Raw genomic sequence first — 18514 nt, forward strand, 5'->3', positions numbered from 1 at the left:
GTCGACATTAAACATTAGAGGTAGATACTTACGGATTTGTGCAACAGTAAAAATGTTACAGTTAGATTTTCACCGCAGAACTAAAAGAATTCAACTTACTGTCATTAACATGAAGTCTTGTTTCACTTCCAAAGATAATCTTGTCACCAATAGATGCATATGTCACGCAGTCTGAAGCTTCACTACACAAACCTCACTGAATAAACTCAAAATGCAGATGATACTCTGATTTACTTTGGACTTTGATTTACTAACCCTATGTGACATTTTGTTCAAAATGTATTGCAAAAGGTACCAAACTTCATAAAAAAATGTGAGACTACAGATTGAATGATTTCAGTGCACATAGACATTATATTTGTGTTTACTAGTCAAGTTTCTGTGGTTTTGAGATCATTTGGGTGAATAATATTTAAGGTGAGCGGTGATTTTTATTACTTACAGGGTTCAATGGTTAATCTAGCTCCTCGTCCAAAGATAAATCTCGTAACACCACTATTCACACAACATGAAGCACCATTACACAAACTCAGTTGGATCAACGTGTGAGCCACAAAACCAAACCCCATGTAGGAAAATATGATTTGAATATCTTGGACTTAACCAGACTTATTCTTTCCAACAAAAAAAAAGACAATCAAGCTAAGCAAAATGTTTGTGTCAATATTTAACACTAGAGGTAGATACTGACAGATGTTTTTTTACAGTAAATATTTCCTACAGTCAAATTTTCACCACAGAACTAAAAGAATTCAACTTACTGTCATTAACATAAAGTCTTGTTCCACTTCCAAAGGTAATCTTGTAACCACTGGATGCATATGTCACACAGTCTGAATCTTCACTACATAAACCTCACTGAACAAACTCAATATGCAGATGATACTCTGATTTACTTTGCTCATAAAAATGTGACATTTGTTTAAAACTTTATTGCAAAAGGAACCAAACTTCATTTTAAAATTTGAGACTACGAATTAAATGATTTCAGTGCACTAAACAATATATGTATGGTGTCTACTGGTCTAGTTTCAAGGGTTTTAAGATTATTTGGGTGAATAATAAATATGGTGAGCGCCGAGTATCACTACTTACGGGTTTCAATGGTTAATCTGGATCCACGTCCAAAGATGAGTCTCCTTAAGTCACTATTCACACAACATGAAGCACCATAGCACAAACTCAATCTGACTTAAGTGTGATCAGCTCGACCAAACCCCATGTAGGAAAACATGTTTATAATATTTTGGACTTTATCCAAACTTCTACTTTCCAGCAAACAACAACAACCAGGCCTAGCAAAATGTTTGGATCAATATTAAATACTAGAGGTAGATACTGACATAAGTTTGTTCGACAGTAAACATTTCCTACAGTCCGATTTTCCCCACAGACCTAAAATTATTCAACTTACTGTCATTAACATGAAGTCTTGTTCCACTTCCAAAGATAATCTTGTAACCACCAGATGCAGATGTCACACAGTCTGAATCTTCACTACATAAACCTCACTGAACAAACTCAACATGCAGATGATACTCTGATTTACTCTGTTTATAAATGTGTCACAATTTGTTCAGAAACGTATTGCAGGGAGAAACAAACTTCATTTTGAAATGTGACACTATTGATTGAACGATTTTAGTGCACTACAAATTCTATTTAAGGTTTTTACTAGTCTAGTTTGAAGGGTTTTGAGATTATTTGGGTACATAATAATTACTGTGAGCGGTGAGTATCACTACTTACAGGGTTCAATGGTTAATCTGGTTCCTCGTCCAAAGATAAGCCTAGCTCCACCAGTATTCACACAACATGAAGCACCATAACACAAACTCAGTAGTCTGTCAAACCGCGCCGAACCTCTTTTAGAAAAATGTTTTTTTCATTTTAAACTCTGACAGCAATTTCCATTCACACACATCAACACGCTTCATTATGTTCTAATTAACTGTAAATACACATTAGATAAACTAAATCTAAAACTTCAATAAATGACGATTAAAAGGTAGTTCACTGTTTTCAATAGTTGCTCAAGTTTACCTTTTTTAAGATGAGCTCACTTAATCATGTTCTAATAACTGAAGACAGTCATTCAGATCAAAGTAATTAATCAGCTGCACTATTCAAAGACCAAATCAAATAGAATCTTTCCTTCAGTCTCTGCTACTTGTGACACGTTCAGGTTAAAAGATGGGACCCCGGGTCACCATTTCTGGTCTTGTCCTAAACTCAAAACTTTGTGGGACAATATCTGTCAGATGTACAGCGACATATTTAAAAGACAGCTGATTCCTGACAGCCTGTCTGTAATATTGGGGTTTCTCTGACCATGTTTGGACTCATTTCTCGGCTCTACAAGAAGCTTTGAGGTTTTGTCTGGTTGTAGCAAAAAGAGTTATCCTGAGTGAGTAGAAATCAGGCTCCCCTCGTGTTAAAAAATGGTTAATCGACACGGTTTTACTGTCTGTATCTTGAATAAATCCGGTACACACTGTCGAATCAGCGTTTGGACTGACATGGACATGCTGTGCTAACGTAATTTAGAAATACATTATTTTAAAACATTCTGTGTTAACATTTATTTTCTGCAGCTGAAGATGTCTGACAGGTTTTTTTGTTTTAACATAGAAGAAGTCATCGACTCACAGACATTTTGTGTCTCATTTCAGACATAAGAAATGTTTTAAAGGTGTAATTTTGTCTGAGATTCAATTATTTCTATTCTATATTTTGACCAAACAGGCTTCTGAATCTTTACTGTAACTTCTGAATGTTTTACTGATCTTTTGAAATGCTCTGCTCCATGTTTGGTGTCTTGGGTAAACAATGTACTAAAGGTCAAATAATTATAAATGAAAATATAAAAACAGATCCTTCTTACTGGACTCGACTGTCAGTCTGGTTCCAGATCCAAACAGGAGTTTTTCGTAGCCTCCACTTTTCACACAGTGTCGAGCCTCATTACGAAAACCTCAAACTACTCAACAACAACAAAAAAATCTACACTCTTCTGAGACGAGGAGTTTCACAAAGTAGCTGAGATCACATTTCTTTAGTTTGGAAATGTTACACTCCTCCACTTCTCCTGAAACAGTCAAATCAAACCTGTAGCTATAACACTCAAAGATTTGAAGACTCAAAGATTTAAAGTGTCAACCTTCACAACAGCTGAAACTTTCACATCTTCCCTGCAGCTCTGTGACGTTTAAACATGTTATTTCCAGTGGCACATAAGGTACGACCAAAGGTGCAAAAATATTTTTAGACGTTTTGTTTTTAAGTGGTTTTAGATAAGCTATCTTCTCTGTTTGACACATATCTGCACACACACACACACACACAAGTCAAACACACATTTCTGCCTTTCCTTTATTACTTCGTATTCTTTAGTCAAAACGTAACTCCTGTCTCGGCTCCCAAACATGATTTTTTTTTATCTTACCGGAGTCGATGATGAGCCGAGTTCCTTTCCCAAAAATCACTCTGTCGATACCGACTGTCACACTGTGACTGACAGCTGACTGAAAACCTCTCAGAGACAAAAACCGTCTCAGACTCGACGTAACCTCAAAGTTATTAATTATTAGGTGTTACTGTTAAAAATATTTACGTTTCAGTTTTCAAACAGCTCGGACTGAGTCGGAAAGGAAGCGACAAAATATTCCTTTAAAGACGTTAAATCACTTTAAATATATATATTTTTTAAATAAGTAAACGCTACAAATGCAGCGAGCACTTCAACACTCTAAGAAGATATTTCATGGCGTGGATGTCTGGTTAAAACGATCTACCGAGAGACAAGACAAATAAGAAGAGGCACAGAACACGGGGCCTACAAACAAATCATGGGGAAGTGGAGCCTCCATCTCGGGCGCTGCAGCTCCTGACCCAGATCAACAGCATTTAAAAACTCTACATGTGATGTGATCTATTATATTCTACTGTATCGTATTATGTCTTATTATTTCCTCCAACTTGGTTTCTGAAACGACATATCAGCTTCAGTATTTTGCTTGTGAAACTTCACAAACATCATTAATCTCCCATTTTGATTAAATATAAAAAAATAAAAATCACATAACTCTGGATTGGTTGTTTCCAGACGGCACACTTTGATCATCTCAGATTTTAAATTTCTGATGTCAATCTAAATTCTCTTTTTAAATGTAGTAAAATAAAGTGTTCGGAAACGTAACTCACTGATTTCCACGTTGAGTTTAGTTCCTCTCCCAAACACAGCGATGTATCCTCCCTGTGCTGTCACACAGACACACACAGCTCGACAAAAACCAACACACACACGCTGAACTCTCTTCTTTTTTCTTTGTTTTTTACTCAAAGAAATCGTCAAACAAACACGCTGACAGAACGTGTGATTCAGTGAAGTCGATCGTCTCTGTAACGTCTCAACGTTTTATATTCATGAATTAAAGTCTTCCACCGACCTGTCGACACGACGACCTTCGTGCCACCGCCAAAGACAAGTTTGCCTCCAGCTCCATTCACACTGACACACACACTCATACACAAACCTCACACACTCACGACACAACAACTCTTCATCTTATCTTCTATTTTAGATGGTTTTAGTAAGGAAGCCTACATCTGCCAAAACATAAAAACAAACGTTGTGATTAAAAGCTTCAGTTATTTATCTTTAGGTCAGAATTCTTTACAACAGAACCGTTCATGTTCAGTCGAAGTATCGGCTTTTTTAAAGAAAAAATTACAACAAATATTAAACTAAAACTTGACTGAACGTGGACCGTCTGAGCCCGTCACCTGGAATCACTTTTTAAATGACGGTTAAGTGTCCCCCTCTCTTGTTTCACACGACGTTATTAAGGAGCTCGTCTCTGAACTACTCAGGGATGCATCTGTTTTAAAATGTGAAATCATTGACATGGACATGGTTTAGAAGTATGAACATGATGTTTCAGTCTTTAGTTTCCAAGTTTGTTATCACACGTCAAACTCTGAGCGAATCTTTCATATTTTTTTATCTTCTGCAGTTTTTATTTTAGCCAAACAAACATTTCCAATAAACTCACCTCAAAATAAGGTCTTGTGATTTTTCTTACCCATTGTAACGGTCAGTTTGGTTCCTGTGCTGAAATAGAGTTTTTCTGTTGCCCGATTATTCACACTGTAAAACACACTGGGACAAAAACTGCTGCCCTCACACTCATGTGTTTGTATGTGTGTGTGTGTTGTTATGATATCTCTTTATTCACACTTTTAATCTGTTTTCGATTCAACTGCATGAATCCGCTCCGCTTGTAAAGTTTTTACAGTTTGTTCTCATTTGTTTGTCTTTTTTTTAAATTAATGTTTTGATTATTACGAGACATTTAAATCAGACTTTACTCTTTGTCTGCAGCTGGCACGGGTTCAGATCAGTCTGCATTTATGAGACAATAGTGCTGTAGTCAAGACCACACTAAACAAGACCGAGACAAGACCAAGACATGAAGGGATCGAGAGCAAGACAAGACCAAGACATGTAGGGATCGAAGCCAATTAAAAACCAAGACCAAGGCAGGGCAGTGCGAGGCCGAGACCTTGAACAAGTGTTCTCTAGAGACCAGGACCGATCGTGAGTACTACAACACCATCAAACGATGACTAAAAAATATAAATTAAGGTTTTATGATGTAAAAATCCTTAAAATCATGATTCTTACCCGCTGTAACGGTCAGTTTGGTTCCCGTGCTGAAATAGAGTTTGTTAACTCCCTGATTATTCACACTGTAAAACACGCTGTGACTAAAACTGCTGCGCTCACTGAAGCTTTTCAGGACCATAAAACCATCCTGAATCATTTCTCTTTTTTCTAATATATCAAATCTAAACTTATTCATGAGGGTAACGTGCCGTTTTGATGTGAAACCAAAGTTTATCACACGTGTCCAGCTGTGGTTAAAGCTGTCTGTCTCTTTTTCTTCCACTGTGATGTCGATTAGATCTTATTTGCTGTGTGTGCTGCCTGTCTACAATGATTTTGAAGTTTATTTTTTAACATTTAAACTGATCTTCTCCTGTTAAACTTTGTATTTTCATGATTGTTGCTGTTCTGTCTGCAGCCTGAACATGTTCTGATCAGTCTGTGTGAGAAACGCCGTTACATCAGGATAAAAACAAATAAAAATAACAATAAACAAACTTTTATAGTGTAAAAATCATTAAAAGCATAAATCTTACCCGGTGTAACGGTCAGTTTGGTTCCCGTGCTGAAATAGAGTTTGCCTGTTGCCTGATTATTCACACTGTAAAACACACTGTGACTAAAACTGCTGTGCTCACACTGACGCTAACAATCCTGACGATTCGTTTTATAACGGCTGTTGAACAACAACTATTTTAATCCTGGTTAATCACTAAATTTCAACAGTTAATTAATTGCACTTTTAGTCGCATGTTTGAAATGCAACTATTTTGCAATTTAAACAAAAAATAGTTTGGCTTTTATTTAGAATTTTTGTAAAAAAAAATGGTGTCAAATCAGAATAAAAACAAATAAAAATACCAATAGACAAACTTTTATCATGTAAAATCATTAAAAGCATAAATCTTACCCGGTGTAACAGTCAGTTTGGTTCCCGTGCTGAAATAGAGTTTGCCTGCACCCTGATTATTCACACTGTAAAACATGCTGTGACTAAAACTGCTGTGCTCACACTGATGTTGACAGGGAAACAACATGACTGGGAACACATGCAGGAAAAGGTCGGACCCGAACCTGGGCAGCACGCTTGGAAGTTCTACAGCCTCCATACACAGGACGTTTGCACCAACCACTAGGCTACCGGCGCCTCGAGTAATCGTATTTTTAATTGCATGTTTGAGATTCCATTATTACACTTTTAAGAACAAACATTGTTAGGGTTTTATTTTTTATTTTTTGGAAAAGAAACACCGTCAAATCAGGATAATAACAAAATAAAAATACAGATTAATCTTACCCGGTGTAACGGTCAATTTGGTTCCCGTGCTGAAATAGAGTTTGTATCCTCCCTGAGTAGTCACACTGTAAAACACACTGTGACTAAAACTGTTTCAGATCGATTTGAACTTTTTGTGTTTAAATGTACTGGTTTTTTTAGATTACGGCGGTTTAACGAATAACATTTCTAATCCAATTAATCGCTAAATTTTAACAGCTAATCTCGATTAATCGCACTTTTAGTCGCATGTTTGAAACTCAACTATTTTGCAATTCAAACTAAAAATTGTTAGGCTTTTATTTTGAATATTTGTAAAACAAACGCCGTCACATCAGGATAAAAACATAAAAATACCAATTTACAAACTTTGTATACTGTTAAAATCATTAAAGTCATAAATCTTACCTGGTGTAACGGTCAGTTTGGTTCCCATGCCGAAATAGAGTTTATCTGTTCCCTGGTTAGTCACACTGTAAAACACACTGTGACTAAAACTGCTGTGCTCACACTAATGCTAACAATCCTGATGATTCGTTTTATAACGGCTGTTGAACAACAACTATTTTAATCCTGATTAATCGCTAAACTTCAACAGTTAATTGCGATTAATTGCACTTTTAGTCGCATGTTTGAAACTCAACTATTTTGCAATTCAAACTAACAATTGTGAGGTTTTTATTTTGGATTTTTGTAACAAAAATATGCAGTCAAATAAGGATAAAAACAGATAAAAATACCAATTATCAAACTTCTTGTAAAAATCCTTGAAGTCATAAATCTTACCCGGTGTAACGGTCAGTTTTGTTCCTGTGCTGAAATAGAGTTGGTATGTTCCCCGATTATTCACACTATAAAACGCACTGTGACTAAAACTGCTGCGCTCACACTGATGCTAACAATCCTGACGATTCGTTCATGTTTCTTTTTTTTTGGTTTCTCTTCCTTTCAAACGGTTTCAATTATTTATTAAGATTAATCACATAGGGGCGCTGGTGGTGCAGTGGTTAGTGCGCGCGCCCCATGTATGGAGGCTGTAGTCTTCCAAGCGGGCAGCCCAGGTTCAAATCCAACCTATGGCTTCTTTCCCGCATGTCCTTCCCCACTCTCTCTCTCTGATTTCCGACTCTATCCACTATCCTATCTCTCCATTAAAGGCACAAAAAGCCCAAAATAAAGATTAATCGCATGTTTGAAATCCCGTTATTTCGCAGTTAAACCTACGAAGTGTAAGGCTTTTATTTTGAATTTCTGTAAAGTCTTTTGAGACTCCTCACAGAGTGGCACGTGGTCCATTGATTTCAAAATAAGTTTGTCAACATTATTAAAACTTTTTGTAACCACGTGTTTTAAATTTGGCTTTCTTTTGACGATTACAAATTTACGTCTGGGCAAATAAAGTCACCTGAACCTGATCAATCTCAGAAGAAATGTGTAAAAGAACATTGTAGATTAACTCCTGCACACTGTCTAAATGCTTAATGTTGCGGTCTAAATTACGGGTTTTTTGTTTTGTTAATAAACTCACCGAAGCTCTGACGTCACAGTCCTTCGTGTCCTTCAGGCTCAACCTTAAATACGTCTCACTAGGCCACCTTTTCACAATAAAACGTCCATTTTGGGGCCGTTCTGGAGGAAACATTTCCCGTAATCCATATCAGGCTGGTGACTCACTCATTCAAACTTCACCTCCTTCAAGCGGTGACCTACAAAACAAACAAAGAGTGTAAAGTTTTACGTTTTTCTTTCATTCAGACACAATCAGACACAGAGCGAGGCTTGAACACAGATGTTAAGTAGAGGAGCGAGTAAACAATGAATAACACAAGTATATCTTGTTTCTAAACGTCTTGCTCCTCACACCTTTTTCTCTGATTCATTTACTATGCATCACTTTGCGCTGACTGAGGTTGTCAAAACGTTCAATACTTTGATATTTCTTGATACATGTTTTAAAATGATGCAATCTGTTATCTTAATGATCGATGGTATCAAAAGTACTGAAGAACAACATCTGCGTTCCCAGACCGGTGAGCAAGAGAGGAATGGATCTACCAGAAACCTCCTTCACACTTTCACAAAAACATCCGTGTGGAAGCTTTTCAGCAGTTTAGAATCATTCAAAACCCACTGGGCGTCTAGGACTTCTATTCTTCTCGCCGTTGTATCAAACAGGTGTCGATATTGTCGTAAAATCCAAGATTAACATTCTGCGATCATGAATAGCGATGAGTGAGGACATTTCAGAGCCGCGACTGCAACATGTTTACTGCAGGAAACAACTTGCAGAAACACTTACAAATATCTGCACGTTATGGTGATGAATACGGAAGAAAAATTATACAGGATGTTTTCTTACTCCTGAGTTTAAATAATCAAACGATACCTGTGCCCTAATGAAAGGATCAGCGCTCAGTGAAGACACCCATCGCTCCGGTCAAGCCCCGATGTCCTACTGATACGTTACACAACCTTCCCTATGGCCATTAGTCACCACCGCAACTAAAACAGCATTGCCACCATCAACAGACCCAGGATTGGTACATGCATGCTCCAGGTGGTGATGATGCAGATATTACCTACCCGACCCCTCTTGGCCCACAAAACTCGAATCAACGACCGAATTTCCCCTCTGGGGATCAATAAAGTATTATCCTATCCTATCCTAACTCAACCGTGTAGCCCGACGGGCAACAGTTGTCGTACCTGTCGATGAGATGTTTGCTGCTTCTGATCAGGTTCACATCTCCTCTCAGATTAAAACTCCTCCAAAAACAAAAAGTTCATTTATAGCTTCTGGAGAAAACAGGAAGGAAAGAGGAGAGCTGATGTGACCTGTTTCTGAACCAGAACTCACCTGTGACCTAAAAAAACACAAATGCATCTCAGAGGAAACGACCGGTTGCTCTATAACTCAGAGGGTTTTATACTCTGGTAAATTAAGTTACACTTAGCTCTAGCAAGTTCAGTCAGGGAGACTATATTCTGCACGCTCATTTAATTATTTATTCTCATACTGTGTGACATAGCTTCTCCACGCATGTTCACTCCTTTTTTCGTAACCATCAGCTGGTCACATCAATCCAACAGCCATGCTCCACTCCCTCATTGTAAGCCTATCATATTGCTGCTGTCTTTTCTCTCTTCCACTAATTCATTCATGCCATCATTGCGATATCAGTCTCAGATCACAGCGACAGCCACCGTCTGGTCAACTCCGGTCTGCACAGTTTGGTCAGCCTCTTCATCCTCAGATGACATCTTCAGCCTTTCCCATCTTCAGTTAGATCAACTTTCATCCCATCAGCCTCATATGACACCATCAACCATTTTCATCTCCCTGTGGACTTCATGCACCAAAGATTCTCTGACAATCATTCAATATCACATGAAAAATTAATATATGTCTTTGAATCATTTACTTGTCTCTCCTAAATGACTTTAGATGAAGTTAAAAGATACGATTATAAGACTTTACAGTTTTTAATTTTGAAAGGCGAACAGGAACGATTATAGGATTTATAAACCAGAAGAAGCACCAAGGTCAAAGGTCAAAGGTTGTCTTCATCATCCCTGTGAGGTCAAAGGTTGTCTTCATCATCCCTGTGAGGTCAAAGGTTGTCTTCATCATCCCTGTGAGGTCAAAGGTTGTCTTCATCATCCCTGTGAGGTCAAAGGTTGTCTTTATCATCCCTGTGAGAGGTCAAAGGTTGTCTTCATCATCCCTGTGAGGTCAAAGGTTGTCTTTATCATCCCTGTGAAAGGTCAAAGGTTGTCTTCATCATCCCTGTGAGGTCAAAGGTTGCCTTTATCATCCCTGTGAGGTCAAAGGTTGTCTTCATCATCCCTGTGAGGTCAAAGGTTGTCTTTATCATCCCTGTGAGGTCAAAGGTTGTCTTTATCATCCCTGTGAGGTCAAAGGTTGTCTTCATCATCCCTGTGAGGTCAAAGGTTGTCTTCATCATCCCTGTGAGGTCAAAGGTTGTCTTTATCATCCCTGTGAGAGGTCAAAGGTTGTCTTTATCATCCCTGTGAGGTCAAAGGTTGTCTTTATCATCCCTGTGAGAGGTCAAAGGTTGTCTTCATCATCCCTGTGAGGTCAAAGGTTGTCTTTATCATCCCTGTGAGAGGTCAAAGGATGTCTTCATCATCCCTGTGAGAGGTCAAAGGTTGTCTTCATCATCCCTGTGAGAGGTCAAAGGTTGTCTTTATCATCCCTGTGAGAGGTCAAAGGTTGTCTTCATCATCCCTGTGAGAGGTCAAAGGTTGTCTTTATCATCCCTGTGAGATGTCAAAGGTTGTCTTCATCATCCCTGTGAGAGGTCAAAGGTTGTCTTCATCATCCCTGTGAGGTCAAAGGTTGTCTTTATCATCCCTGTGAGAGGTCAAAGGTTGTCTTTATCATCCCTGTGAGGTCAAAGGTTGTCTTTATCATCCCTGTGAGGTCAAAGGTTGTCTTCATCATCCCTGTGAGGTCAAAGGTTGTCTTTATCATCCCTGTGAGAGGTCAAAGGTTGTCTTTATCATCCCTGTGAGAGGTCAAAGGTTGTCTTCATCATCCCTGTGAGAGGTCAAAGGCTGTCTTCATCATCCCTGTGAGGTCAAAGGTTGTCTTTATCATCCCTGTGAGGTCAAAGGTTGTCTTCATCATCCCTGTGAGAGGTCAAAGGTTGTCTTTATCATCCCTGTGAGAGGTCAAAGGTTGTCTTCATCATCCCTGTGAGAGGTCAAAGGTTGTCTTCATCATCCCTGTGAGGTCAAAGGTTGTCTTCATCATCCCTGTGAGGTCAAAGGTTGTCTTCATCATCCCTGTGAGAGGTCAAAGGTTGTCTTCATCATCCCTGTGAGGTCAAAGGTTGTCTTTATCATCCCTGTGAGAGGTCAAAGGTTGTCTTTATCATCCCTGTGAGGTCAAAGGTTGTCTTTATCATCCCTGTGAGGTCAAAGGTTGTCTTCATCATCCCTGTGAGGTCAAAGGTTGTCTTTATCATCCCTGTGAGAGGTCAAAGGTTGTCTTTATCATCCCTGTGAGGTCAAAGGTTGTCTTCATCATCCCTGTGAGGTCAAAGGTTGTCTTCATCATCCCTGTGAGAGGTCAAAGGTTGTCTTTATCATCCCTGTGAGAGGTCAAAGGTTGTCTTCATCATCCCTGTGAGAGGTCAAAGGTTGTCTTTATCATCCCTGTGAAAGGTCAAAGGTTGTCTTCATCATCCCTGTGAGAGGTCAAAGGCTGTCTTCATCATCCCTGAGGTCAAAGGTTGTCTTCATCATCCCTGTGAGGTCAAAGGTTGTCTTCATCATCCCTGTGAGAGGTCAAAGGTTGTCTTTATCATGATTGTGAGAGGTCAAAGGTTGTCTTCATCATCCCTGTGAGGTCAAAGGTTGTCTTCATCATCCCTGTGAGGTCAAAGGTTGTCTTTATCATCCCTGTGAGAGGTCAAAGGTTGTCTTCATCATCCCTGTGAGGTCAAAGGTTGTCTTCATCATCCCTGTGAGAGGTCAAAGGCTGTCTTCATCATCCCTGTGAGGTCAAAGGTTGTCTTCATCATCCCTGTGAGGTCAAAGGTTGTCTTCATCATCCCTGTGAGGTCAAAGGTTGTCTTCATCATCCCTGTGAGAGGTCAAAGGCTGTCTTCATCATCCCTGTGAGGTCAAAGGTTGTCTTTATCATCCCTGTGAGGTCAAAGGTTGTCTTCATCATCCCTGTGAGAGGTCAAAGGTTGTCTTCATCATCCCTGTGAGGTCAAAGGTTGTCTTCATCATCCCTGTGAGGTCAAAGGTTGTCTTTATCATGACTGTGAGAGGTCAAAGGTTGTCTTCATCATCCCTGTGAGGTCAAAGGTTGTCTTCATCATCCCTGTGAGAGGTCAAAGGCTGTCTTCATCATCCCTGTGAGGTCAAAGGTTGTCTTCATCATCCCTGTGAGAGGTCAAAGGTTGTCTTCATCATCCCTGTGAGAGGTCAAAGGTTGTCTTCATCATCCCTGTGAGGTCAAAGGTTGTCTTCATCATCCCTGTGAGGTCAAAGGTTGTCTTCATCATCCCTGTGAGAGGTCAAAGGTTGTCTTCATCATCCCTGTGAGAGGTCAAAGGTTGTCTTCATCATCCCTGTCAGGCTGAATCTGCTGCCAGACGGAAGACCACTTCTGTTATGTTTGACTTTAATACTTCATAATCTAGATGTTTAATGGTAGTGGTCTCTGTGTAGTATCATCCATCAGAAGTAACTAATCCCATTCATACACCCCGACCGAAGCAGCGGGAGCAATTCAGGGTGAAGCGTCTTGCCCAAGGACACATCGGACATGTTACCCAGCTGGGGATCGAACCATCGACCTTCCAGTTGAGAGACGACAACTCTACCAACTGAGCCACAGCCACCACAAACATGATTAAAAATCATTGTTAATCTCCGGTGAGGCTGCAGACGTTTGAAGTTCACGTTTAGTGAAATAAAACCTTCCAGGTGTTCTTCTATCTTCAGGCTGACGTCACAAATTGTGACAGCGATGTAGTGGAACTAATAACAACAAGATTGTGTTGAGATTACCCTTCAAGCTGCAGGAAGAGAAATGAGACTGGATTCCTGCTCTGAAGAAGCTCCGCCCCCTCACCTGTCTCACCTGAGACAAACCAGGAAACAGGCTGTTATTCTGCCTCACTCTGAAGAGACACACACGCTGACAGACGGACAGACGGACCGACCTGCAGACACAAACCAGCACGACTTCCACTGAGAGAGGACAGGAGGAGGAGGAGGGAATACTGGGAGTACTTGTTATACTGGGATACTGGGAATACCAACACTTCAGCCTGCTGCTGAATCCACAAACTGAACGAGAGTTTCAAAGAAAAACAATCAAAGTGAAAGTAACTCTGAGGGACGGGGAGTGGCTTCCTGTTTTCTTCTGCTGCATCTTCAGCTTGACTCTGAGATAAAATGGCGTCCAAGTTAGAGGAAGATCTGTGCTGTTGTCTGCCTCGACATCTTTAAAGATCCAGTCATCCTCTCCTGCTTCCACAGCTTCTGTAAAGACTGTCTGCAGAGCTGCTGGAAGGAGAAGGAGAATAAGAAGTGTCCAGTTTGTAGAAAACAGTCAAAGAAAAGAGTACGTCCTAACTTTGCTTTACAGAACCTGTGTGAGAGTTTTGTGCAGGAGAGAGATCAGAGAGCTTCAGAGGATCTCTGCAGTCTGCACTCTGAGAAACTCAAACTCTTCTGTCTGGACCATCAGGAGCCGGTGTGTGTCGTCTGAATTACTTGAGAAAAACACAGCAAACACACAATCAGACCCATCGATGAAGCTGCTGGACAACACAAGAAGAAACTTCAGGAAACTCTGGAGCCGGTAAAGAAGAAGTTAAATGTTTGTGAACAAGTTAAAGTGAAGTTTGATCAAACAGCAGAACACATTCAGGTCCAGGCCCGACACACAGAGAGGCAGATTAAGGAGCAGTTTAAGAAGCTTCACCAGTTTCTAGAAGAGGAAGAGGAGGCCAGGATCTGTGTGTTTTATCTGAGGATGACTATGGTAGCCTTCTCACTGTTCACTGTCACAAAGCACCAGACTCTGTCCACCTTCTTCAGACGTCGATCAGCTCCTCTGGGTGATGGCAGAGAGGACTCTTCATCTGGGAGAGCTGCTGGTGTAAGGTCATTTCTCCCACAGTGGATGAGCAGGGCATCTGGCACAGGTGAAAAAAGGAGGAGGTTCCTTCAAACTATGTGACCCCAGCCTGACCTCTGTAACAGGTGTGCAGATGAAGGTTGAAATGAGTCATTTTTAGATTCTGTTGATTGTAAAATGGAAAAGAAAACATCACCTTTCTATTTAACATTTAGCTGGTGTATGACTCAGTGTGATTTTTATTTTAGAAGACTGTATTGTTAACAATAGCTTGTTTTTACAATCCTCTTATGAAACTTAAAAACAAAATCACAGGATATAAACTTTTAACAGATGATTTTAACTTACACTTCACCTCTGTGGAAGATGTCAGACCAGCTGCTTTTATCTCTTCTTTGCCTAAATGAAGATACAAAAAACAATTGATTTACTGTTCACTTAAATATATTAGAAAAGCAGACATGACTCACATTGCAGACTATCAGTTTCTAACAGAATACAACATATCTTACCACCTGTAGCCTACGGCCTGTGGTGCTAACCTAGCTTAAATATAGCTTCAATATAGAACGATTTCGTTAAAAACAGAGGACCCAGCAGCCCACGTGTTTTCAATAATGATCAAAATAGCTGGATTTTTTAAAACATTGTGTTTATATTAGACTTTGAACTACAAAATAAACAGGCAGGAGGATAAAGAAAAACGCAAAACAAGAGATAAAATGAAACATTTGTGTTTTGGTTAAATGAATAAGCTGTCTATATCAACCTTTAACATTTAATCATAATTTATTATCATCGTAAAACTAACTTAGAATTTTGTGTTTTTTTGACTTTTTTGTGTGAACTCAATATTATACGTTTATGCCGCCTCAACTAATTGAAAGTGTTCCAACTTTGAAAAGTGATTCATATTAAGTTAAAAATGTGCCTGAGGAGTCTGAGGTGTGAGGCCAGCGTTACAGTTTAAAAAAACAAAAACGTAATCAGCTGCTTCTATCTGGCTCATGAATTTATCTGACTGTCCTGTCATTTATTTGCAATTTAGAGAATTTAGGTGAAAAAAAAAAAAAACATCATGATGAAGATTTGTAAAAAGTCAAGTTCTGTCAGGATTGTCATCAATAGGAGGAGAAAAGTGTTGAAAATGTCGGTTGGTACCTCTCTTTTCGAACGGCTGTTCTTTCATTGCATGCATCACAGGAAAGCATTTCAACAGTCACACACTATTGACCTGCTAAACATTCCTCTGGTGTCTCCTTTGTCATTTTCATTTAAATATGTTTACACAGCCTAGATCTTTCCGTCTTTCCCTCCCGTCCAAAGAAAACAAAAAACATCAATTTATACAAAAGAAAAAAATTTATGATTTTATTGCAGATTTTGTGTGTACATTTTGGCCATGAAGGTTCCCAGAGGGTACATCAAAGAGTCCATATTCTGCCTTTTTTGGGGTTTGTATATTTAATCTATGTTCCTACTTTTGTACGTTCACAATAGATAAAGTCCGAAAAAAGTGTCTGTTTTCATGTACTGCTCCTCCTTGCTCCCTCTATGCTCTGAGTCCATCAGCTACACTCTGTTGAGCCCACACTGTTAGACCCCACGTGGGCCAAGTCTGCTCTGATTGGTCTGCCGATCCGCTCTGTCGTTATTGGTCAGTTGCTCAGCACGCTTCTCTCAAATTTCAACATGAGCTGCAGGGCCACAACAAGCCAATGGGCTTAGATCAGTGATCTCACACTGACAATGACGTCACACTGACACATTTTTATCGAGGGGGGCTAGAACCGAGCGTTACATGCAGCTAATGCTACAGCTAACAGGAGGACGTAGGAGAAGCTGCGTTTCCACGGACTTTGAATTTTTGCACATAGATGTGCCTAAACATGCACAGGACACTTGGGCATATATAAACCAGAAGAAACATCATAATATGGGACCTTTAAAAAGACTAATGCAATCAAATCAACTTTGTTAGTCTTTCACATATCCAAGACTCTAATCACTAATCACAACTAATAACCTAGCATCTGAAGGGTTACAATACTGATAATAATTGAATGTTTGGTAGTTTTGAGCAAGTGGGAAGCTGTTTAACTTCACAGCAGAAATATAAAAGAATATAAAAACATTTGCGGAGGGCACAAGGGTTAATGTTCTAGCAGTGGTGTTGTCTTACCTTGATATGCTGTCGAAGAAGCTCGTCACGAGGCAGGATACTGTTCTCCACTGTGGCGCGGATCAGCTCTGGATCTGGCTCATTTTTCCAGCATGAAGAAATCCACACTTTCCTGTCAAAGTCAGTTCAATTAGAATGATTTCAGCCAAAACCAGCTTACAATGCAGTCGGAAAAACATCAGTGATAAACGTATAAGATAGACGAGGCCGAAAAGATATATTCAAATACAGTTTGATTCATTTATACACCACAAAGCATTATCTCCATTCTTAAATAAAACGTGTAAACTAATTATAACTTATCGCATCCCCACAGTGGCACTTATAACATTAGTGAAAGTAACGTAAACAAAGTTAATTGGGACAAATGTCACTTTGTCACCTGAACCTTAACGTTTTACACTTTGTTTTTAACAGTCCATTTGCTTTATAAATGTTAAACATTACAACATGAGTACTTTACTCTTAAAAGTAGATATGAACAGTCGTATCCCATGAGTTCCCCTGTAACATCTCTTTACATCATCCTCTTCACATCTGCACTCCGGATAATATCTAGATATTTACAGGAGGACTGCTCCAGAGATTCTCCTGACCTGGCTGTTCATACATGCTCCTCACAGCGGGAGACTATCCCTGTCAGACGGGAGTGGGGGGTCTCCCGAGGTAAGACTTGATGTAAAAAACAATGCGGAATTAGAGGATGAAGCCCTGAAGGGTCAGAGTCTGAAAACTGAGGATCAGGTACTGGAGTGATCTCCAACAATTTCTTAGGGACCAAGCAGTAACGCACAAGACCCAGGAGTACGTTTAAATAAAGGTGGGCTTTTATTTTACCCAAAATAGAAAACCAACAAATCAAATTATAAGAACTAAGCCTATAAAAGAGGTCAACTTAATATAATTTTAAATCAACAAGATGAAAACTAAGGTATGGACTCAAAAAACAGACCTAACACAATGAGACGAGAGGAACTTACTGAGATGACCAAAGTGAAGAAGCAGCAGTATGGTTTGATAACTCCGATCAAAACAAGCTAACCATCTTATCACCAACAACAATACTCCAGTTTGAACCACTGGAGGAGGAGAGACTGGGATCTGCCTGTACCTGAAAAAAACAGCATTTTTACAATTACAAATGGACACTAGTGTTCACATTGATCTATTGGACTTCATTGTCAGACAAAGTCTGAGTCTCTGCAGACCAACGCTTGGAATTTGGAGAGGTGCCATGTCACTTCCTGAGTACTGCCAAGGTACCTCTGAGCAAGACATTAACCCTCCCAACAGCTCTGGCACGCTCTCTATGTATCAGCCCAGCTCTGACATCTCTCCATTAATGCATGTCCATAGATCCTGTTTGTGCACGTGTGTAATTTGGTCCTATCTGTATGACAAGCATGTCTTTCAATTACACCGGGGGAAAGTAAAATAAGAGTAAATAAACATTTGGGTGTAACATTGTATTGCACTACAGTAGTATTTTTTGAAACTCAGAGGGAAAAGATGCCCCATGAAGTCTCACTACGAGTCATGTAAATATTGACATGCATTACCTTAGTGATAGTGGGGATTTTGACCAGTGTGTCCACCTGATACAAGCCGCTCACAGTTTCCTCTCTTGACACACCGCCGAGACAGACTGTGTTGGTATCCTCGTTGGTGAGAACACTGAACTGTCTGATTTATGATTAAAAAGGCCACATTTTGGCCAAAAAACTCCCACTGAAGATTTTAAAGACTGTATGTGAGTATGTG

At 39.6% G+C, this 18514-nt stretch overlaps 1 protein-coding gene across 1 annotated transcript in view; it reads right to left on the reverse strand.

Annotated features, from left to right (window-relative positions):
- Positions 1–7395, reverse strand: part of LOC109976704 (M1-specific T cell receptor alpha chain) — a 43208-nt gene extending 35813 nt beyond the window's left edge. Inside the window, exon 1 of the mRNA XM_065953465.1 lies at positions 7353–7395. Within this exon, the coding sequence (XP_065809537.1) occupies positions 7353–7380 (28 nt within the window). The 5' untranslated portion in view covers positions 7381–7395. The remainder of the gene's footprint in view (positions 1–7352) is intronic.
- Between the last annotated feature and the right edge of the window lie 11119 nt (positions 7396–18514).

Source organism: Labrus bergylta, chromosome 4, assembly GCF_963930695.1.
Source record: "Labrus bergylta chromosome 4, fLabBer1.1, whole genome shotgun sequence".
Classification (NCBI taxonomy): Eukaryota; Metazoa; Chordata; class Actinopteri; order Labriformes; family Labridae; genus Labrus; species Labrus bergylta.